We start from the raw sequence: 23,569 nt of genomic DNA on the forward strand, positions 1-23,569 counted from the left end.
CTCCACTGGGAAGTGGAAATAGCAGCGTCCGTCTCACAGGGTTGTTAAAAGGGTGGCTTGGGACAGAAGGTGAGAACGTGGTCCCTGCTATTGTCAATCAGTTCTGCAGTTAGGGTCCCTGGGGCATTGCCAGGATGGGAACAACACCCTCCACACTAGCAATCTCCCTCCACATCCAATTAAAAGCCGTCCTCTCACACCTGCCTACTGTCTTCCCCTCACAGTCCCAGGAAGGGGCCGCCCACCCTCCCGCTCACTTGGGCCTCTGCCCCCTTAGAGCTCCACAGCTGCTCTGGTTAGGGGAGCTGGTGGCCTCCACATGGCCAGATCCCCCCTGGGTACGTGCCCTCCTTATCAAACTTGATTTGGGCTGTATTGGACCAGCTGGCCACTCCTCGCTGCCCTGAAACTCCCTCCCCTGCTTCTTCACATTTGGCTGGGTACTATGGGGAAGCCCAGGCCAGTTTCCACTGTTCAGTCCCGTCTTCTGGGCACTAGACCAGTTCCCCATGGTCAGCCTGTCCCCACCTGGAGAATCCCACTTGGATATCGTGCCTGAGCCCAATCTGCTCACAGCGACCACCCCTCCCCACCTTTCAGACAAGCGTCTTCTCCCATGCGACCAGCCTGTGAGTACCAGCAGTGGTCTGCTGTCATCCTTGGCCTGGCTCCCTGGCCAGTCTCCAATCCTGCCTCCCTCCCCCGGCATCCGCCACGCCCCTGTCATCTAACTGAGCCTCACCTGCCCTCAGCAGCCAAGCTGGTCTTCCTGTATACATGTCTGCGACCTTCAGGATGAAAGCCAGGGCCTTTGCCTGGCACTCGAGGCCCATCCAGCCTGGACCCTGCCTGGGCCTCAGCCCTGCTCACCCCTCCGTGCTATCGTCCACTCCAGCCAGTCACTGGCCTTGCTGATCCCCTGGCCCACCCTTGACCCTCCATCTCACATCCTCGGCGCAGTGTATTGCTGTGGCTGTGGAGGTGGCTCCACTGGCAGGGCCACCTGTCAGTCACAGTGAATCCCCGTGCTCAGCCCGGTACCTGGCACATAGCAGATGACTATAGAAGTGTCTACTCTAATGGGACAGTCCCATTCCTGAAAACCCTGCTAATTCCTAAAAATAACAGAATTTACAAGAAAAAGAGGGCTGGGGTGAACCACTCTGCCTACACCAGCAGAGCACACACAGAAAGCCTTGACCGTCCTTCAGCGTGTGCCAGCACCGGTGACGTTAACTACTTACCAAGAAACTCAGGCTGTTGAGGACCTCCCTCCTGCCACTGGGTTATGGAATCCGGACAAAAGGCACAGGGACTGGGAGAAGCCTGTGGTCACCGGAACGCGTAGCCTCGCTGGACGCTGGTCAGGAGGAGGAGGCCGCTGTGTGGCAACAGGGGTGGCCTGATCCCTCCTCTGCCTGCTGAGTCTCGCTGTCTTGGCGCCTGCTGGGTCCATAGCTGTTTCTCGGTAGCGGAAAAAAATGGAAAAAACATTTTGATGCTGGGAGAATTGCGGAGACCAGAGTACCTAGATCCTGCGGCCTGCTCAGCCGGGGAGTTCCACAGGGAACCCAGCCAGCCATCGGTGCCTGTCACTCCGCATAGCCTTGGTCCACTCACCGGCCTGTGAGCTGTGTGCAGTGTGGTGGTCCTTTCTGCATGGGACCTGTGGCTGTCGGTGTGGACCCCACGACTTGGACTGTTCACAGGCCCCCGTTTCTGTCCTGGAGTAGCCGAGAATGAGCCAGGAACACGAGGGAGTCTGGCAGAAACCTCCTTGGAGAAATGCCTGAGCAGCGTGAAGAGACTTGCTGCTGTTGCCCAGGAAAAAGCAACGGGCTGCCAACCTTGGCGGGAGGGGTGGGCTGTGGGCCACGAGGAGGCTGCACGTGCTCTGCGTGGAGGCCGAGGCGTGGACAGGAGAAGGGAGGGCAGGAATCTGTGGACATTCACTGAGCGGCTAGGTGTCAAGTGCTGTCCCAGTTGGGGCAGCAATTCTGTGAACACAACGAAGACCTGTGTCTAGTTGGCAACAGGGGTGGCCTCTGCCCCAGGGAGCGAGACAGTGGACAACACACTAGAGCAAGTCCTTCAGCATGTGAGCAGGGACCGGGATGCTGGCCCCCTGTGTGCTGAGCTTGGGGTGCAGCTAAGGCCTCCCTGGAGAGGCGAGGCTTGAACACCACTTGCAGGAGGTGAGAGGGTGTGCAGGATGAGTATTCTCTGGATGGGGAGAAGATTCCACATAGTGGCCATCACTGACTTAGCAGCTTCCTCCAGCCTCGGCGTGATTGACATTGGAGGTGGGTCGCTCTATGCCATGGGGGGCTATCCTCTCGTTGTGGGTGGTTCTCTGCTTCCCTGGCCTCTACTCACCAGGTGCCCCAACTATAGTCTATGCCAGTCATGTTCCCAATTTTAACAACCAAAAATCTCTCCAAATATGTCAAATGTCTCCTGGGGGCAAGAAGGCAGCAAACTATAGAAAGGCCCACCTGGGCATCCAAGGAACAGCAGGAGATGAATGTGCTGGGTGGGTGAGGGCAGAGTAGCAGAGGGAGGAGAAAGAGAGGTACCAGGTGGGGAGCAGGGAGTGTTAGAGGGGTTTGTGCTCAGTAAGGACTTTGGCTTCCACTTGGAATGAAGCAGGGAGCCAGTGCAGACTCTAAACAGAGGAAGGAGGGCCTCTATCCCAGAGATAGGAGGCGTAAGGACTATGGCCCCATCCTCTCCTGAACAGAAACCTCACACCTTCACCTGGGCAGTCCCAGGTCCAGCAGCTCAGCAGGCTGTGTCTACAAATCTGCCTTCAAAGACGAAACCATCTTTGAAGGGAACAAATTGCCTTCCATTCACATTCTTCTCTGCTGGAGACACCATATTCATAACAGGATGATCAGTCTAACCAGGCATGGGGCTGTTGCTTTAAAGGATAAATTAGTCTGACTCTTAACTCAATAATTAAAACTGTGATGGCGCTCGGCCTGCAGGGATAATGTACTATTATTATAGTCGTTTGTTTCAATTAAATGCTTACTGATTTTACAATAGCAGCTGGGCACCTGTGTGCTATAGCTATTACTCTGAACAAGACATCTAAATTTCAGGAGAAATTTGTCAGCATGCAAAGGATCTCCCGCCAAGCGTGAAAGTTTATTAGAAATACTTACCAATGAGGCTTGCCAGCGAAGCCGGCTCTCTATTGGCTTCCTTTTCTTCTCTTTTGTCCTGGAATTTTTTTGTTCTAAAAGGGGATAATTTTTGAAATATTTGGCTCTTAAAATCTGAGGATATTTCCAACAGCAGAGTGTCCATGAGAAAGTTGGCGTGGGGGGCTTTGGTGGTGACTTCTATATCACTAATTCCCAGGTGAACAATGCCTCTCTCACCCCACGACTTCCACATTCCAATCCCTGGGAACCATAAATATGGGACCTTGTATAGCAGAAGGGACTTTGCAGATGGTTTAAGTTAAAGATCTTAAAATTGGGAGATTGCTGTGGGTTATCTGGATGGGTCCAACCATGTGATTACAAGTCCTTGTCAGAGGGAGATGGGAATGGAGGCAGAGAGAAAAGACCCCTGTCCTCTACTGGATCTCTGCCTGGAGTTGCTCATCAGAACTGCTTCTGGGGTCACTTGACTGTCTGGTCCTCTGGATGTACACCCTCCCTGCTCGTGCTATTCATCCATTCACTCAGCCAGCATTCTCCGAGGAAGAGGCTCCAGGCAGCAGTGAAGGCTCAGGCTTAGAGGACCATGGCTAACTCCCAGGCCTCTGGCACCAGTCCAGGCCTCAGACATGTGGGCTGGACCCTGGATCTGTGACCTCTTCTTCTCCCTCCTAGATTGGCCTGGGGGAGCTGTGGCCATGACTTCTCACATCCTCAATCCAAGGGTGGTAGGGTGAATAATACCACAAAAGTGCCCACAGCTTAATCTACAGAACCTGTGAACGGGTTAAGCCCATAAATACCCTGGGGGCTCCCCACACTTAGTGCATCTCAACCTGTGCTACACCCTCTCCATCTTGCTCCTCCTCTAGTGCCTCACCTCAGGGACTCCTATGCCTCACCTCAGGGACTTACCACTGTTTCAACCTAAGAGTATCGCTTGACTCTGGGACACTGTTCCTCCCCCACATCCCTCTCAGTCACCTATCACCCTTCCTCAATACCTCTCAGGCACTTGGTAGACCGGTCACTGCCATGGACCCCACCACATTGTCCCCCTCCTGAACCATCCGTGTGCAGCCAGGATGGTCTTTCCAAAGGGAAGTCCTGAGCACACCCCTCCCCTGCTTAAATCCCGTCAGTGGCTCTCCACTGGCCTGGGAGAAGCATCCCAACCTGGCACTCAGGTCCCCCACTGTCCAACCCTCCTCACCCCTGAGGCCAGACCAGGCCCATCTAAGCTGCAGGGCTTTGCCCAGGCTCCCCTCCTCCTGGACGTCACCCCTTCTCCACCAGCTCTCCCCAGGCCAGCTGCAAGGCCCAGTTCAGAGTCTGCCCCTCCTCCCAACCTCCTGGCTGGGGATGGGTGTGCACAGATCATCCTGAAGGAAAGACTGAGTTGCGGCCACCCCAGTGTACTCTGACCCACTGTCTGCACTTACCACCTAGGCTTGCTGAAGGCTGGAGAGAGGCATGGACAGTGCATAGGGACAGGCTGGCTGTGTCCTCTGTAGGACCAGCCCAGCGCTGGGAGGTGCAGAGAGCTTGGCTGCGCTGGGTGATGGGGCTGCCCAGGGGCTGTCGCCAGTCAGGCTCCTAGAAGCAGACTCCAAAGTGGAGTTTATTCACAAGTTTAGTGGGGAGCACTCTCAGAAGCATCACCCCCAGGAGTACAGAAAGCAGAGTTGGTGAGAGAAAGATCATGAACCGGAAGGATTGCTGCAGAAGCCTCAGCCAGTCCCAAGTGAACTCTGAAGCTAGATGTTCCTTTTTGAAATGTCCCAAATTGAGTCAAGGGGACTGGGCCTTTGAAGTCCCACTTCACCAGATGCAAGGCCACCCCTTGGGAAGGGCTGTGGCCTTAAGTGGGACAGCTCCATCAGCCAAAGGCAGTTCCTGGAGAGGGACGCAGTTGTAGGCCTCAGGATCAGCAGACCCAGCCTCCAGGGAACAGACTGCAGTGGTCCTGCAGAGATCAGGGCTGTGCTCATTTCAGAGACAGTCTGCAGTGCAAGGTCAGAGCAAGAGCCCTGGTGGTGGCCAGGGCAGGGCTCAGTGGTGGGAGAGCACCAGAGCAGGTGGAGGGCTGGAGACCTCAGGCTCAGGACACAGGCCTGGGAACCACACAGACCTTCATGTGGTCCCAGCTCTACCACCTGCAACTGAATGACTCCCACTCTGAGCCTCAGCTTCCTCATCTGCAAAACGCTCACGATAAACACTCTCCTCCCATGTCTTGGTACAAGTTCAGTGTGAAAGCCAGTTGGCACACAGCAAGTGATAACTGCCGAATGAAAGCTCCTAGGGCTTTTACTGTCATCTTTATCCACATTCGATCAACACTGTGCTTGGCAATCTAGGGCCATGGGTCAAAAGCCCTCCAGATCTTTTTGTAAATAAAGTTTATTGGCACACAGCCACAGGCATTGATTTGCGTAGTGTCTGAGGCTGCTTTCTTGCTATAATTGCAGAGTTGGGTAGTGACAACAGATACCATCTGGCCTACAAAACTTAAAATATTTAATATTCAACCCTTTACAGAAGTTTGCCAACTCTTGAAGCAGCCCAGGGCCAGGCCTTGTGCTGTTACATCCTCATTGGAGTCCCCTCCTGCCTCCCATCTCCTCTCCTATTTCAGAACCTTCTCTTCTTTCTAGCCTCTTTTTATCCCAGGTGAGATCCCATACAAACTCACACCTTGAGCGAGTTCATGGAGGATGAAGAAAGGGAGACTACTGTTGGGTACCTACTATGTGCCTAGCACTGCAGAAAATTACCTTTCCCTTTGATCCTCACTGCTGCCCCCTCCAGGGCAGGTGCATTATAGCCCTGGGCTCTGCTCAGAGCTGTTGAGTCTGCGTAGTGCAGAGAGGGTCTCAGGTGGGAAGATAGGCAGAATTTGGGCTGCCCTACTTCCCGACTCTGTGATCCTGGGAAAGCCATTTGATCTTTCTGAGTTTCAGTGCCTTTATTATAAGTTGGTGTAAGTTGGTGTCCCACAAAGAGGGACAGCTAGGGGTGGGGAGGAAAGCCAGGGCAGGGAAGGTTTCTCTGGGGTGACGGGTCAGGGAAGCCTCTGCGGCTGATGACACAGAGGGAAGGCCCCATTTGGAGAGAAGCCCTGTGTCCCCAGGGAGCTCTGGGAAGAGGCTGGAGAGGTCAGGAGCGAGATGGCGCAGGTCTTGGTGTGGCGTTTTAAAGGCGAGGCCATTGCTAAGCAGGCCCATGGGAGGAGTGCTGGGAGGTCTGCAGGAGGGGACAGCTTATACTCCAGGAGGCTGGCTCTAGCCAGCAGCCAGCATGGCCCCTGGAGTTGAGGAAGCCACCTGGTACTTGGAGGAGACTGGCATCATTGTTTGGGTGCCCTAAAAACGGGTCGAGTGCCCCTGAGTTCAATTCTCAGTACCACCCCCCCAAAAAATAAATAAATAAATGTGGTCCTGACGCAGAGGTTTGGGTCCAAGTGGTTTGGCTGGAGGTTGAACCCAGGAAGCCCCTTGAGGGAGGGAGAGAGGGAGACTGGAGAGAGCCACTTGAGGGTGGGCTCCTGGCAGTAACTCCTGGGGCCCCTGAGAAGCCGAGCCTGCGGGGCCCTAGAGAGACCTGTGGCAGCCGACCCAGAACTGTCTGGTCCAGGAGAGAGGGGCCGAGGATTTCTCCACAACTCCTGTCTCTCCCAGGTTGAGGTCACTGCTGGTGACCTTCTGCTGCTCAGTATCACCAGGAGGAGCTTAGGTGAGGCTCCTTGGAAGCGAAAACTGAGACACAGGGACCACTGTGAGACTGGTTCTTGAAGGCTCCCTCTGGAGAAGCAGCTGCAGGACACCGGCGTACAGGGGTGAGCCCCGGAGCCCAGCTGCACCACACACCAAGGGCCGCCTTTCCAGCCCTGTGCCAGTCTGTCGCGGGAAACAGACTGGGCGAGAGGCAGCCAGCAGCACCCGGAGAGGAGAACGCCAAACTTTATTTTCCGCCGCTGGGCCCAGAGGAAATAAAAAACTCCAAATTCTGAGCCCTGGTCCACAGTTTCTTGCAATACTCAGAGATTTGACGTCATCTTAGACCCATCCTATCACTGGGGCTTTTTCCTCTTTGTAAAAAAATTCCTAATCTGTGCGGCTGAAGGCCTGTGCAGGGTCTCTAACATACAGCATGCTCATGGAAACTGGTAAGAAGAAAGGGCTCTTTCCACAGGCGTCTGTTACATTTCCAGAGGGAGTAGTCAGACTCCTGGGGCAGCTATTTACAATCCAAAAGGTAGGGACCCAGGTCAACGAGGCTTCCAGGAGAAAGGCTGAGAGAGGGGTGTGGAACTGAGCCCTTCCCCGGGCCTTGGTTTCTTACCATGACGTTTTTATAATTTCATTTCACAGCCAGGTCTGGTTCTGCCATCACAAGTCCAGCCATGATGTGCTCTGCTGCAGGCCTGGAGTTGGTGGGGTGTCCTAGCTCCTGAGGGGATAGCAGCTCCCATTTGGCCAATGACACTTCTCTGGAGAAGGGGACAGGTTCTAATGTTCCCAGCCCATGAGGGATGGTACAGCCTCATGGTACAGGGAGTGGGGGTTGGGCATCGGCAGTGTCCACGCAGATGGGTCTAAGGTAGCCTTGAATAGCAGGTCCCCGACTCAGGGCCTATTTTTCACTTAGAGGAAATTAGAACCCAGTTTGTTAAATGCCTGGTACACCTGGGACTCAGAGTGGCAGTACCCCTGACTTAGTGGTTTGTATCTATTAACAATCAGTCACATACTGTCTTATGTAGGGCTCTTTCTTCTTAGTTGACCCAGAGACCCTGAGGGCTTCTGGTCCCCAGAATCATGTCTGTCATAACGCAGAGGCTCCTCAAGGTCTGGCAAGAGTTGTGGAAGATACAGTTTCAATGATGGCGGGAGCTAGGCACCTGCATGGGGAATTCAGCCTCCTTCCTGGGTGGCCTGCGCTGCTGCTTTTATTTGAGATCTAGCAAGCATTTACTCTTGCTATGTGAAGGTCCTCATTCAGGAATTAGGATTGTAAAGAAATGTCACTGGACAATGGTACAAAACCCACAGTTGTTAAGAAAGTGCCTGCTGCGGCTCCTGCCCCAAAGGAAGAAACAAAAAAAACTCGTTCTTAACAAACTTCGATGACACAGGTATCCACATGATGAGGAAAATTCAAAATGAGGAAAGACTGCTTTCAGATCAAATTTGTGATTAGTGGATTTAAAAATGCAGTGAAAATTCTGAGCGACAATATTGAGAACCAGGTAAGCCAAGATGATCAGCTCAAGATTTGTCTCCCAAAACTCCAAGAAAGAAGTTTAAGAGTTCAAAGGTACTACGGAAAAGATTAAGTTCTGAGAACTTGGTATGTTTTCAATGGGAGGTTGAGAAAAAAGGCAACAGTTAAATAAATGGTAATAGAAAGTGTCAATTACCTGAAGAAAGTAGAAAGTGTTCGGCTCACAGGAACCTGTGAGTGTCAAGTATTGCCTCCATGTAAAAATACCTTTGTGCAATTTTTTATTTCAAAGGAACTTTGAGGTTTAGAAAGCCATTATTATTGATATTTTTGGTTTTGTAGACAAGATTTTATTCTAAGAAGGTCAGGAAGCCCATGAGGATTTCAAGGAGTGTGTGTGTGGGGGGGGGGGGTAGTCTGACCTGATTTACATATTTTAGAGGGTGACAATGACCTGCAGGGAAATCCACAATTTTCTGTGGGGCCATCCAGGGCGCATCCAGGCTGGGCAGGGGGTGTCAGGGAAAGGAAGGAACTGAAGCATGTGCCCCAATTTGTGGCTTTGGCAGCTGCAGGAATGAACATGCCATTTGCAGTTTGGGTGAAAACAGTGGGGCGGGAGTGGGGGAGGAAAAGATTTTGGGAGAATGAAGGGTTCCCTTTCAACATGTTCATCTGATATGCTTGTGGGGCATCAGGTGACGATGTCAATTAGGCCGTCGAGTGTGGAGCCTGGAGCCCGGGCAGGCGATGCACGGATCAATCTTGCCTTATTTGAGACATTTCATGGTGCATAATGTGGGCGTGTAAGTGATGTGGCAGGCAGCGGCGCGTCCCCACCCCAGACTCCCCAGAGCCCCGTGTTTGAGTTCTGCGCTTCGCTTTGAAGAGCTGCCCCCACCCCCATCTGTGATTAGTTTTTTTGCTTTTGAAGAAATAAATATTACAGATGCGAGTTCACCTCCTGTTCCGTCTCTCTTTCTTTCTCAGAAGGAAATTGCCTCTACTCTGGAGTAGGTGTTTTTATGCTTCTACTGAATTTTTATATACCCTTAAGCACTTTATAGAAATGTTGTGTGTTTCAAACATGCACATAAACGTACTGGACTGTGTGTGTCCTTCTGGAACATTCCACACATTGCTATTTCCAAGTGCATCTGCTGGGTAGATGTGGCTCCAGGTCACTAGCTCCCTTTGAACGGAATTCCATTTTGTGAGTATACCAGGTTTTCACTATTTCCCAGTTGGCATTTAGATTATTTCCCGATTTTTCTAGAATTAAAAAAAAAAATTGCTGCAATGATCATCTTTGTTGTAATGTGTAATTTTCAAAATATAATATCATGATTCTCAGACAAATATAAAATGAAAACGTCAACATTTTATTCAACTCATTATTAATGAAGAAGTCTGTACAATATTACCGTTTGTTTTCAGAGGGGAAGCTAAAGAATAGACATGTACATAAATAATCAGGAATGTTGCAAGAAATTTCCTAGTCAATGCCAAACTGGTTAATATCTATACAGCAATAGAATAGAGTGGGATCAATTATATCTCTACCAGAAAAAAAATTATTTGCATTTTTAAAAAATATTTTTTCTTTGTAGATGGACATCATAAATTCATTTACTTATTTTATTTATTTTTTAATGTGGTGCTGGGGATTGAACCCAGTGCCTCATACCTGTTAGGCAAGTGCTCCACCACTGAGCCACAACCCCAGCCCTATATTTGCATTTTTGTGGACAATAATCAGTTACGCTCTACCTCATGTTCATTTGGATGACTTCCAGCAAAGAGAGAGAAAGCCAACAAGTGTTGGTGAGGATGTGGAAAAGTTAGAACTCCTGCACACTATTGGTGGGTGTTTGTTACCTTTCTGCCACTGAGACAAAACACCTGAGAAAAACAACTAAAAGGAAGAGTGAGTTACTTTGGCTCGCAGTTCCAGAGGTCTCAGTCTACAGTCTATTGGCCCATCACTGTGGGCTTGTGGTGAGGAAGGGAGTGATCGCGGGTGTCATGAGACACAGCTGTCACCGCATGGCAGCCAGAAAAGCAGAGAGAGGAGAGAGAGAAAAAGAGAGAGAGTAAAGGGGAGAAGGACAAAATATACCCTCCAAAGGCAAGGCCCCCAGTGACCCATCTCTTCTAACCAGGACACCTATCCCTGCAAAAAACTTTCCACCACCTCCCAGGAGTGCCACCAACTGAGGACCAAGCCTTCAGTCCATCAGTCTTTGAAGGACGTCCATATCCAAACTCTAATAGTGGGAATGTAAAACAGGACAGCTACTAGGGAAAACAGTGTAGCAATGTCTCAAAAATTAAAACTAGAAATACTGTATGATCTATCAGTTCCACTCCTGAGAATATGCACACAGTGGCATATAATTCAACTTTTAAAAAAGGAAAAGAAATTCGGACTCACATTTCATCGCAGGTGAATCTTAAGGACATCATGCCAAGTGAAATACAGGAGTCACACACACACACACACAAAAACGAATATGATATGATTCCATTTAGACGAGGCCCTTAGGGTGCTCAATTTATAGAGACACAAAGCAGAACAGTGACTTGGAGGGACAGGACAAGGGAGGAATGGGGAGTTATTATTGAACAGGTACAGACTTTCGGTTTTGCAAGAGGAAAAAAATTCTGTGGTGGTGATGGTTGAATGCATTTGATGCCACTGAACTGTACTTAAAAATGGTTAAGATGGAAAATTTTGTGATCCACATTTCACCAGAATTGAAATGTGTTTAAATAATACAAAACCAATTGCATTAATATCATTTTTCTACAGCTGACAAAATTGTAAAATAGCCTAGTCAAAGACAGCACTCTGACAGAATCTGATGACCCCAGAAGTCCCCTAGACAATGCCCTGCAGTGCTTTGAAAGGACACTCATCTGCTCATTTCAAAGCCTTTCCCAACGTTTACTCCAGTGTATTTCTCTTCTTGTGCATGTAGGAAAGTTCTTTATACCTTGGAGGGGAATTGCCAGGTTGCAGATGTGTATGCCTTTGATATTCTGGATGCTGTCAAATTGTTTGCTGAAGTGAGAACTCTGCTACTTTACACTCGAAACAGCAGCAGAAGCAGAAACCCAAATGGCCCAGTAAACTTATAAAAAGGTGTTCAGCCTCGCTCGTAATCAGAACAGTGCAAATTGGAATGACTTTAAGAGCATTTCACCCTTAACAGTTTTGCAGAAATTCAAAAATCTGCCATTATCAAGAGTTGGCAGGATATTAAATTAGAGTCAGGAGTACCTCACTGAAGAATTCTAAAGCATGTGGCTTGGAAGAAAATACAGCAAATCCTACCACAGAGCCCTACTGCCAATCCTCCCTTGAGGAAGTAATGCCAGTCTCTTATACAAGATTTAAGGAAGGAAAAGTGCGTTGCATGTTAGGGAGGAAAGAAGATTTCAAAACCTCTACCTTTTAAAACAGTTCACTTTAAAGTCTGACTTTCAGGTCTTTTTATGGTCGATAATAAAATATGTATGACACAATGTTTTAAGAAAGATGCTGTTTACCAAAGGCACTCTTCAAATCCTGCAGGACAAAAATAAAACAGTGTCGGGGGTGGGGGGGAGTGGTAATGACAACAGATAAAGTGGGATTTAAGACAAAGATGAATTGAGACAAAGATTTTTTTTTAATAAACAAGGAGAAGCCTTAACGAAGGCACAATGTTCTCATATATTAAAGGGATGAATAATTTTATATCAATATATAAGAAGAAAACCTATTTAAATTCGGTGGAGATACTGACGGGAACACAATGGGAATGGTAGGGTAGGCCTTACCTCGTTTTTCTTGAGATTTCACAGCTAGAGTAGTCAAAACTGCATTGAGTAGGCATACGGAGAAATTCGTATGTGACTGAGTGAACATTATTTCAGATGTGCATGATTTTTTACAGAAATTGATCATCTTCTAAGCAGTAATAGAAGCTGTTTTCAAAAAATAAAATAAAATTTCTAAAATTCACATTTTCTGACCACAATAACAAAAGGAGACATTAAATGAAAAACACTCTTCCAAATAAACTTAGAACAAAAAGAAAAGAAAAAGAAAACCAACTCTTCAGTTGTAGAATATTTTTAAAATATTGATATGATGCAGCTAAATTTTTCCTCATGTGAAAAAACATGGCCTGAGAGCGGGGTGCTTCTTGCCTCAGTGCTGTTGACATTTGGGGGTGCAGAGTTCTGTGTTCAGGGGCAGGTTAGAGAGGAGCAGCATCCGTGGCCACCACCACTAGATGCCAGGAGCAGCCTCAGTTGTGAGAACCAAAAGTGTCTGCAGACATTGTCCAGCCTCCCCTGTGGGGTACCCTGGTTCCTGTTTGAAACCCTGCCCCAGATGCCTCTGTACCACAAAAACAACGAGCAAAGAAATAAACTGCTTCATTTGAAAAAGCTAGATAAAAAACGAATAGCAAAGGACACCTGAGATCCAAACAGAGAGGAAACAGAGTCCAACTGATAATGATCAAGAAGTTGCCAAATTGATTTTTTTACATATTAAGAACTGGTTCTTTTGATTGACAGTTAAGATATACAAGCTTTCGAGAAGAAAAATTTAAAAAGCAGTGTGCCTTGACAATAGTATACTTTAGAATTATAATTGTAATATTGTAATATTGAGGGATCTAACTACAAAAACCATAAAGTAGACTAAAAATATAGTAGTCTAGTGTTAAAATCTGAATGAAATGGATAATTATATATTGGAGATATATGTGTGTGTGTACACACACACACATATATCTTACCAAAACTGACTCAAGAAAAAATGGAAACTAGAATAGACCTATTATTCATGGAAGATATTGCAAAAACACACAAACAAAAACACTGGGCCTCCCAAGGCTTTTAATATTGTTAATATTTTAAAATTCTTTTAGTTGTAGTTGGACACAATCCCTTTATTTTATTTATTTTATTTATATTTGGTACTGAGGATTGAACCCAGCACCCAACACATGCTAGGCAAGTGCTCTACTTCTGAACCACAACCCAGCCCCCCTCAGATGGTTTTATATCTAAACAACACTTAACGTTTCTCTACGGCAAATATAATATCTATGCTGTATGTTATTCCAAGGTATAAAGAAAAAGGGAAATATTGTCTCAGCTCTCTTTTTAAAGCTGACCAAAATACAAACACCAACATATGATACAGATAATCCTAACAAATAAAAACTAAGAGATATGTAAAAGACATTCTCTCATAAATAAAGACATTCCAGATTCACAGAATATATAGGCAAGGGCAGCAATAGCAATATCAGACTCCGCTGAATTCAAGGAAAAAGTGAGACCAAAAATGAGACACATTGTAATAATAAAAAAATTGATGCATAATGAAGATGCAATTAGCCGTCTTCTTGCAATAAGACCCAACTTCTACCAAAACAAAACCTTTAAATATTAAAGGGAGATTTTGATGAATGCAGAAAACTCAGGGGCAAACTAGGCAAGCCCGTGTCAGATTGGAGCCAAAAAGTAAGAAAGCAGTCTAAATAATAATCACTGCTGACCAAATAGGCAATGTTATTCTGCTATGTTCATCTGCCAACAGAGCCCACGCTCAGCTTACAAGTACTATGGGACATGTGTGAAATTTCACTGTATTTGGATCCCAAGTAAAACCTTAACAAATTCTCAAAAGGACAAATCATTCACTTAATTAGTAGCAAAAGGAAAAGAAGCAAAATGAAATAAACCACTTAGACATCACAGAACTCTTCTTCAACAACTGTTGAGTCAAAGAAAAAAATCATAAAAATAAATACCTGTACATAAAATAAAGAACAACAACGCAATCCTTACATGATGAAGTCTGCGAGAGATGTTAAAACCATGCTCCGAGGAAAATTCACAGCATTAAACATATTACTAAAAATAAAGAATGGGAATAGATGATTTTAAATTAACAGGCTGTTAAAAAGCAGATGGAGGGATTAATAAAGATAAAATGAATATTAACATTCATTAGAAGACAGAGAAGCAGAGGGATGAATTTGAGATCTGGTTCTTTTGAGGGGGGAACAATATACCTGAAACTGAAAGCCCGTTTAGTTTGCCTAATACAGAAAATGCAGATATTTAACATTAGAAACTAGAAAGAGGAAACAATCACAGATGCAGAGGAAATAAACATAATTATGAGTGTGCGAATTGGCCAGCTTCACGGAAGCGCAGGTGTATATACGATGCATGGGGGGAGAGGACATGCCGATCTGTGTTTAGTATTGAGAAATTCTCGTATGTACCATCAGTGGCTTCTTGAATTCTGAAAATAACCAGTTGGAAAATATCACGAGAAATGAAGCTAATAGGAAAATGAGGTATAGGAAGAAAAGTGCTAAACATTATCGCAAGATTTATTAATTCAAAGAATTGAACAAATGCTTCTGTAACCCAGGGCTTATGACATGCCAGACATATTTGATCCTTAACCACCTGAGAAGGTAGGTTTGATTTTATCTTCATTGTACGGTTGAAAACAACTGAGGCACAGAGAGGTTAAGTTAGTCGGTCAAAGTCACTTAACTGCTGGTCAGGGCTAGGGCCAGGCTGATACAATGGCATCCAACATCTGCACTCCTTGCTATTATGTTGCACAGTGAACTGATGCAGAGATGTGTTCCAGGAGGGAAGATCGATATCATAAAATGATCATTCACAGCTGGGCGGAACACTCTGGCAAGGGCTCAAGTGCTGTCTGTCCAGGGTGAATGTCTACAAAATGGCCAGCTGCCAGGGAGCTCTCGTTCCCCCACACGTGCTCCAAATCATGCAGAGGTCTAAGCAGAACGGAACTACCCCTCAGCACAGAGCTGGGACCCCCACCATCTCATCTGAATGCCCCCTGAGTCCTGCGGGGCAGATGTGAGGGTGCCGCAGGCCAGGTCCTTCTAACACAGATGCCCTGTCCTTAGATCCAGGAGATGGTGCACTCGGAGGTCGCTGCCTATGACTCAAGCCGGCCAGGACCTCTGCTGGGTCGCCCCGCGATGCTGGCCAGCCACATGAGCGCCCTCAGCCAGTCCCAGCTCATCTCCCAGATGGGTATCCGGAGCAGCATCACCCACAGCTCCCCGTCACCCCCAGGGAGCAAGTCGGCGACCCCCTCTCCCTCCAGCTCCACGCAGGAGGAGGAGTCCGAAGCACATTTCAAGGTATGCAGGGTGGACAGCAACGCTGTCAGATGCCCTCCCATCTGTGGGGACGGGCCCTGTGGGGACTTCACTCTGGAAAAGACTGGAAGGGGGCCGTGCCCTTTGCTGGAAACCAAGGAGGAAGAGATGAGCAGATGGGTCAGGTGGGCAGGAGCAGTTAGTCATCAGGGAGCACCCAGGGGACCTAGGGACACCAGGCTTCAGGTGCTAGATCTCCCGGGCACTGTTGGCAAGCTCAGCCTCAATCCCAACCCTCACACACGCAGCAGAGACCCCTCTAACCGTGTTGAAGGATGGCGGGAGGAGATGTCACGGAAACAGGGCCAAGTCTCATTCCTGATGGCCAGCGAGTCTTTTCAGTGGCATCGATGACATCAGCAAGAGCCTCAGGGCCTGGTCTCATGCCACTTTGGCCTTTGAAAGAACTTTTTGTTGTTAAATATTGCTCACAAAAACATTGAAATATTTGGACAAATATTAATCGTATATTTTTATGGGGTGCACAGTCGTGTGGATATATGACATGGAATGACTGAATCAAGCTAATTAACATAGCCCTCACTTTAAAAACTTATTCTGACAAAAATGTGTAGTCCAACAGAGGTCCTCTGGGCCTAGGGCATTCCACACTGACTGGGGATGGGGCATGAAAATGGTGTGGGGGTGCACCCTCTCCCAGCACCCCTAAAGTCCACAGGTGGTAGGCCTCTTCAAAATATCAGGGATGAGAGCCGCCACCTGCCCACGCCCTGGTCCTTTGCAGGGACCCCAAGGCTCCTCCCTATTAGAGAGCTTCTTTTTTTGCTGGGCACAGAGGCCCAGAAAGGTCAGAGGCAGGAGTTTGTATCCAGAATCTCCCATGAGCCAGCGGCAGAATGAAGAGTTGGCCCACGACCCTGCCTCCATGGCCCTGTGCCTTTCTTCCTCACAAGGACCTCTCCACGTAGTGCTGAAGGACTGAGGCTTGGCGTGGTGGGTGGCTGCAGAGGGGACTCCAGCACAGAAGAGGTGTTCTGTTCCTTCCCTCCCTGTCCTTCAGACATGGAGGTCTGAGTCTCATCCTCTGGCCTCTGGTTTCCTTACCTACTCATGGTGTCACTGTCATCTTCTTGGCACACTGAGTCAAAGACTTTACAGCAGGAGCCAGGACCATGGACCAAAGGCCCCTGTCCTGGTGTGGCCTGAGGGTCCTAACTGATCCACTTAGGTCTGTGGGGAGCATCTCAACCCACTCCCCATCCTGGAAACCCTAAGTGGGATTGTGATCCTACAGCCTCTCTCGATGGTCCCCAGCTCCAGGGCTGGTCTGATGATGTCACATGAGCTTCATCCCTTCCCACCAACTCACGGGGGCCAGGGGAGAGCCACCTGCCCAGAGTTGCACAGCAGCTACAGGTTGGGGGGACTGACCTTTTATGATCAAGGGAAGCTTTGGAGAGTGTTTGTAATCACATGGTGGAGGGAGCTGCAGAGGAAGAGCAGTTAAGAAAAAACACATCTGAAACTTAGAGATGGCCCCAAAGACCCCACAGCCTTACAGGGTCAGACCCAAACATGATCTAACAGGCCACTCAGGAACCCCTGCTTCTCCAACAGAATGTGTCTTTGCTTTGACTCTTGTTTGTTGCTGATGAGGGAATTTTGCAAAGAAAGACGTTAACTTGGGGGAGGGGGAGGGACAGAAAAGCAGGTGCCGTGGGCAATCCCAGCAGCTCAGGAGGCTGAGGCAGGAGGATTGCAAGTTCAAAGCCAGCCTCAGCAACTTAGCGAGGTGCTAAGGAACTTAGCAAGACTCTGTCTTAAAATAAAAAATAAAAAGGGCTGGGGATGAGGCCTCTGGGTCAACCCCTGGCACCAAAAAAAAAAAAAAAAGAAAAGAAAAGAAAAGAAAATTGTAAAGCTTGATAAAGACACAAATGATTTCTGATCAACAGAAGAGATTAAAAATCCATCAAGATTAAAAGTCTACAGGCACTAGCCAGTTTCCCATGCGATTTAGTCACCTGGATCAGCAGTCAATTTTTCTGGCACCACAGAGGCATCTAGATTTCTCCGAATCAACTTTCCACTTGTCCTGGTTCTCTTTGATGAGTTAAACCAATACCCAGCCTCCTACCCAGGCTGTGTGTCTCTTTCTCCCCGGGTGTGAGCCAGGCTGGACAGGCCCATGGTGGGATGCTGAGCAGGGTCCAGCCCCTGGAGCTGGGTGGGGCGGCCGCGGGCAGGAGGTTCAGCTGGTGTGAACCTGACTCCTGTCACCTGGGCAGATCTCAGGAGAGAAGAGACCCTCTGCAGACCCAGGAAAAAAGGCCAAGAACCCAAAGAAAAAGAAGAAGAAGGACCCCAATGAGCCACAGAAGCCCGTGTCGGCCTACGCACTCTTCTTCAGAGACACTCAGGCTGCCATCAAGGGGCAGAACCCCAGTGCCACCTTTGGAGATGTGTCCAAAATCGTGGCCTCCATGTGGGACAGTTTGGGAGAGGAGCAGAAGCAGGTGAGCCTCCATCCCTTTCCGGGCCACACTCAGGGCAGACTTTGAAGGTGTGAGGCCAGAACCAGCCTTTGGGACCAGAGGCTCCTGCAGAAGGCACTTGGGCTCAACTTGCCCATCTGTAAGCCAGGAAGCTTGGTCCCTTCCAGCTCTACTATTGTGCGGTTGCATTCACCAATGATTTAACCATTCTATATTCTACTTCCTGTCCATGAAATGGTCAGAGTTGGCCATTTAACTCAAGTCTGAAGTCCAGGCCAGAGCTTCCTGTACCCCTAGCCATGTACCTCTGGCCCCCTCTAAAGGCCTCTGGGGAACAGCACACAGAGCTAGCTTATATGCAGAGCAGTTACCAGCTGTGCAACCTCAGAGTGACTACCTAACCTCTCTGAGCTGTAAAACAAGGAAGATGGCTCCCATTCTCTGAGCATGTCTGGGCTGAGCTCTCATGGCTGAGTGACCATGACCTCACTGCATCCTTGCAACACCCCATGGAGTGGCCATCGCTTGCCTATTATGATATGAGGAGATGGAGACACCAGAGGCTGACCTGTCCCAGGGCACCATCCTGAGTCAGGTTGGAGCCAGGACTCGCACTCAGGTCTGTAGAACCAGGAGGCTCCGTTGGGTTGTTGGCCTAAGAGCAATTAATCCAGTAATCAGATAAGTAAATGTAAAATGACACTGGTGACTGTGTCACATGCCAGGAGGGTCCATGAGAGCAAAAAGGGAGGGAACAGACTTAGTCCTGGGACAGGGACTACGTTGCCAGGTGAGACCTGAAGGGTGGGCTCCCTTGGCCAGGGGAGCTTTCCGGCAGGGGAAGCCGTGCTGACAAAGCCTGGTCCAGCAAGTGCCTGGCCCTGGGAGTCCAGGGTGGCTAAATGCAGAGACGGAGCTGGAAGGTGGGCGGGGCCAGGGAAGGGATCAGGTCCTTGTCTGGCTTCATGAAGGCTGGTAGAGTGGACATGGCAGGCCCCTGTCAACTAGGTGGGAGATGACAATGGCTGGGACCAGGCAGATGGGGGGGGCAGTGGATGCAGAGCTTTGTGGGGACTCATTTTGGAGATTCTGTTCTGCTTTCTGGGTGGGTGGAGACGCCATACGCTGAGACGGGGACATGGGGAGAGGAGCAGCAGCCTGGGCTGGAGAGAGAGACAGTCAATGTATTTATTTGAAATGCTTTCTCTATCAGACTCTAAAATTTAAAACACCTTTGGGCTATAGGCCAGGGCAGTGGCAGAAGTTTATTTGGGAGGTGAAACAGGGAAGGAAGGCAGTGACAAAGGGCTCCTGTCGGGCATCCCCACCGTGGTTCTGGAGCACAGTCCTGCCCCAGAACTCAAGCCAGCATAGAACCTGCAGGGTGAACTGGCTAGCCGCAAGGCTGCAGGGCGCCAGCCTGTCAATCACTGAGTGAGGGCAGCTCCAGGGGACAGGACTCTCCAGCTCTCTAGCCACCACCTCCACACAAGTGGCAGATGAGGCTCCTTCTGCTAGAGAACCCTGGGGCCAGGGGATGCTTGGTGGCGCTGGGCGTTAACTGGGCTTTTCTGCAGTGCCGAGGACCAGAGGCATGGCAGGTCCTGCCCTCTTCTGCCATAGGGACCATAGTTTCCATTTGGCACGCTCTGGCATGCGTCTCCCTTCCTATGATGCCGCTTTGTGTGGGGGAGGGTGTCCTCTCCCTTTTGAGCAGTCTTAGGGGGATAGGGATCTCAGGTCCCCTGTCTCTGAAGGCTCCGCCCACTATTCCGGCACATCCAGTGCAGCCCAGGGGCAAGCGAAGGTTGTTGAGAGTCTGACCTCCCACACTGTCCTGTTTATTTGTATTTATTTGTTTATTTGTTTCAGTGATGGGGATTGACTCCAGGTCCTCGTACATGCTAGGCCAGTGCTCTATCAGCTGAGCATTACCACTGGCCAAGCCTACAATACTACATGTGAACCTAGGTCCAAAATTCCTGATAACAACATGAGCAAATATAAATCCAGACTAAGACACTGAACAAGCAGGGTTCATGCCAGCATGCAACACTGATAAATGTGCATCACACTGGGTCAGAAGAGAGGTCTTCCAGAAGCTTCGTCTTTCTGAAGCCAATGGTACTGATGTCCAGAGAGGTGAAGCATGTTTCCCTGTCCTCCACACTGTCTGTGCAGCCCAGAGAGGGGCCAGTGGGTGACTGACCCATCTTCTGATCACACTGCCCTCATCCATACATGGCCCTAGAATCCACGCCTTCTCATCCTGGGCTCTGCATTGTGACCCCTCTGTGACATTCTCCCGGTTGTTGCCCATGTCTTGGATTTTCCAGGCCTACAAGAGGAAGACTGAAGCAGCCAAGAAGGAGTATCTGAAGGCTCTGGCAGCCTACAGGGCTAGCCTTGTCTCCAAGGTAACAGGATGCCTAGGTAACTGAGAAGAGGGATGGCACCAGAACTGGGGCCCATGGGAACGGCCGGCTCTAGGGGCTTGGAAAGGCTGGGTGAGACCTCTAGGTCACACCTGTAGTGCACCGCCGTGCACCCGGCCCACGCCTCATGTGCATGGTGTTCTGCTGAGTTCTTCCAGCCAGAGCCCAGCAGAGAGAGGGGCCCATACAGGGGCATAGAGGCTGGGGAGGGGCATAGCCAGAGGATGCTTGCCACAACCCTGGCTTTGCTGCAAGACCCAGGACCATGGAACTCCCCCAGGGGCGTGGGGCCACGCAGGGATAAAAGTGTGGGTGGGAGCTGGTGGTGCACACCTGTAATCCCAGGGGCTCGGGAGGCTGAGGCAAGAGGATTGCCAAGTTCAAGGCCAGCCTCAGCAACTTAGCAAGGCCCTAAAAAACAACTTAGTGAGAACTGTCTCTAAATAAAAACTAAAAAGGGCTGGAGATGTACTTGTTGAACTCCATCTGGCTCAATCCCCAGCATCCAAACAAAAGTGGGGGAGATGGCAGGTGGCCTGGTCAAAGCTGTGGCTGGCTAGTCCACAGCTCACAGCTCTCCCCAAAGGCCAACCAGGACACCCTGTTCTCACAGCCCAAGTCCTGGCTTGTCATCACTTCTCCAAAGTAACTGGTTTTCCTCTCCTTCCAGAGCCCCCCGGACCAAGGCGAGACCAAGAGCACTCAGGCAAACCCCCCCGCCAAGCTGCTGCCCCCCAAGCAGCCCATGTACTCCATGCCGGGCCTGGCCTCCTTCCTCACGCCCTCTGACCTGCAGGCCTTTCGGAGCGGGGCCTCTCCCGCCAGCCTCGCCAGGACACTGGGCTCTAAGTCCCTGCTGCCCGGGCTCAGCGCGTCCTCGCCGCCACCGCCTTCCTTCCCGCTCAGTCCCCCCCTGCACCAGCAGCTGCCCCTGCCACCCCATGCACAGGGTGCCCTCCTCAGCCCACCTGTCAGCATGTCCCCGGCCCCCCAGCCTCCCGTCCTTCCCACACCCATGGCACTCCAGGTGCAGCTGGCCATGAGCCCCTCGCCTCCAGGGCCACAGGTAAGCAGGGCTGAGTATGGCCCCGTCTTCTGTGACCCCTTCAGGAGAGGGGAGGTGGCTGCAGAATTCCAGTACTGGCCTCGGTTTTCCCATATCTGAAATGGGTCTCCTGTGCCGTGCCTGCAAGGCAGGGGCTGCAGTGAACATTGCCAGTTAGATCCCTCGGCTCTCCCAGGGCCCCTCTCACCCTCCGTCCACTTGAGCTTTCTGGCCTGAGGGGCTGAAGCCACCGCTGCTTCTGCCAGATCGGCCCAGCCCCTGGCTCCCCTGCAAGCCCTTGAGGCCTGAGCCCCACTGAGTGCCCCAGAGCCTGTTCCGAGGCCCACGCTCAGCCCGGTCCCTGCATTGACAGATTGGGAAGCTGAGGCTCAGGATAGGAAAGTCACCCCCTGGTTCAGCTAAGACAGAGGTACTTTTCCAAAGGTGCTCCATGGGAGCAGAGTGGACCTCCTGTGAGCCCCAGGAGGAGTCTCTGCAGAGGGGACGCCCTCAGACACAGGGTGACTGCACCACCCCGGCCTCCTGAGTCAGGCCTCCCCTGGGCCTCTCTGCACTCACATCCCTCCTTCCCCCATAGGACTTCCCGCACATCTCTGAGTTCCCCAGCGGCTCGGGACCCCGCTCACCTGGGCCATCCAACTCCACGAGCAGCGGGGACTGGGACAGCAGCTACCCCAGCGGGGAGTGTGGCGTCGGCACCTGCAGGTCAGTCCCCATCAGCCTCCATGGGTCCTGCCTTTGTCCACCCACCCAGGGAGAATGGAAACAGGGACAGAGGAGTGGCCCAGGAGAACATGGAGCTGTGTCATCAGCCCTGCCCAGGGGATGCTTGGAGCCTACAGGTAGTGCAGAGCAAAGCAGGAGTCCAGCGCACTCAGCCAGCCTGGCGCCCCGGCCCGCTGGGCACACCGAGGCCACCTTTATTCCTTCTGTCCTGTTTTTTCCAAAAAATCTTCCATATGACATTCCCAGGTAGGCCCCGTGCCTTAGGCCAGGCTCCCTAGAAGCAGAGTCTAAGGTGGTCCTTGGAGATGCCTGGAGGGCTTGTGGGAGAAGGGGGCGAGGAAGGCCAGACGGGGCAGGGGAAGGGGCCTGCGAGGACGTGCCCTCAGCTGGACACTCCATACGGCCTGATCCCATGGGAACCCTGAAGCAGGATTGGTGGCACAACGCAGGTCCCACCAAGAGCCCCTGTCAGTCAGCCATTGGCTACGGGCTGCCCACAGGCCCCAGGGGGCCCCCGTGGAAGGCGGGTCTTCTTCGCCATGGGCAATTCCCTAGAGAAGGGGACGCCGGGGTGTGCAGGAGCTAGATGTGGTCCCCTGGGAGAAAGGGCCAACTGTCCAACCCACGAAGCCCCCACCTTAGAAGCCCCCCAGCCCTGCAGCAGCATCCTCTCCCCAGAACCACCCGGCTCTCTCTGGTCCACCTCGCTAACTGCCCCTGCTCCAGAAAGCCCCCTTGGAGCCAGGCCACACCAACTCTAAGGCAGAAGGACTTGGTTTTAGCCAGCAAGAGGGAAAGACGGGACAGGATGGGGAGCTTCAGCCCCCACCCTGCCAGCCGGTCCCCGTGCCCTGGGCAAAAGCGAATCCTTAGGTCCTGGGGGACTGTGGCCTGGGCAGATGTCCTGCAGAGCCCCACGCTGTGAAAGGTGGGGCACTAGTGCTTAGTAGAGGGGTGGCCAGCTCTGCCACCAGGCAGCAGCCTCCCCAGCCCTGCATCGCTCTTGCCACACAGGATACTGCCGGGCACTAGTGACCCCACACACGCCACGACAGCTTCTGCATGGGTGGCAGACCCGCTGCACAAGGACGCCCTTCCCCTAGACCGCCTCTCATCAGCCCCTTCCCCTCACCGCAGTTCCCTTCCCCAATGTCAGGGTGCCAGGGGCAGGAGGTCCTTCAGGGATGTGACCCTGTCCCAGCCTTCCTCGGGCCCACCCTGTGCCCAGCACGGATGTTGGTCCCTATTCTAAATCCATAAA

General features: G+C 50.7%; 1 protein-coding gene across 4 annotated transcripts in view; it reads left to right on the top strand.

The window, feature by feature from the left end:
• Tox2 (TOX high mobility group box family member 2) overlaps positions 1-23,569 on the top strand; it is a 128,106-nt gene that overhangs the window by 103,211 nt on the left and 1,326 nt on the right. For all 4 annotated transcript variants that reach the window (XM_046433718.2, XM_046433717.2, XM_058575422.1 and 1 more), the window contains exons 4-8: positions 15,368-15,607; positions 17,875-18,102; positions 20,418-20,498; positions 21,187-21,582; positions 22,160-22,287. In XM_046433718.2, coding sequence (XP_046289674.1) covers positions 15,368-15,607; positions 17,875-18,102; positions 20,418-20,498; positions 21,187-21,582; positions 22,160-22,287 — 1,073 coding nt within the window. The remainder of the gene's footprint in view (positions 1-15,367; positions 15,608-17,874; positions 18,103-20,417; positions 20,499-21,186; positions 21,583-22,159; positions 22,288-23,569) is intronic.

This window comes from Marmota monax, unplaced genomic scaffold (genome assembly GCF_021218885.2).
Source record: "Marmota monax isolate L192 unplaced genomic scaffold, Marmota_monax_Labrador192_F-V1.1 WCK01_AAM20220418_F8-fsc00014, whole genome shotgun sequence".
In the NCBI taxonomy this organism is placed as follows: domain Eukaryota; kingdom Metazoa; phylum Chordata; class Mammalia; order Rodentia; family Sciuridae; genus Marmota; species Marmota monax.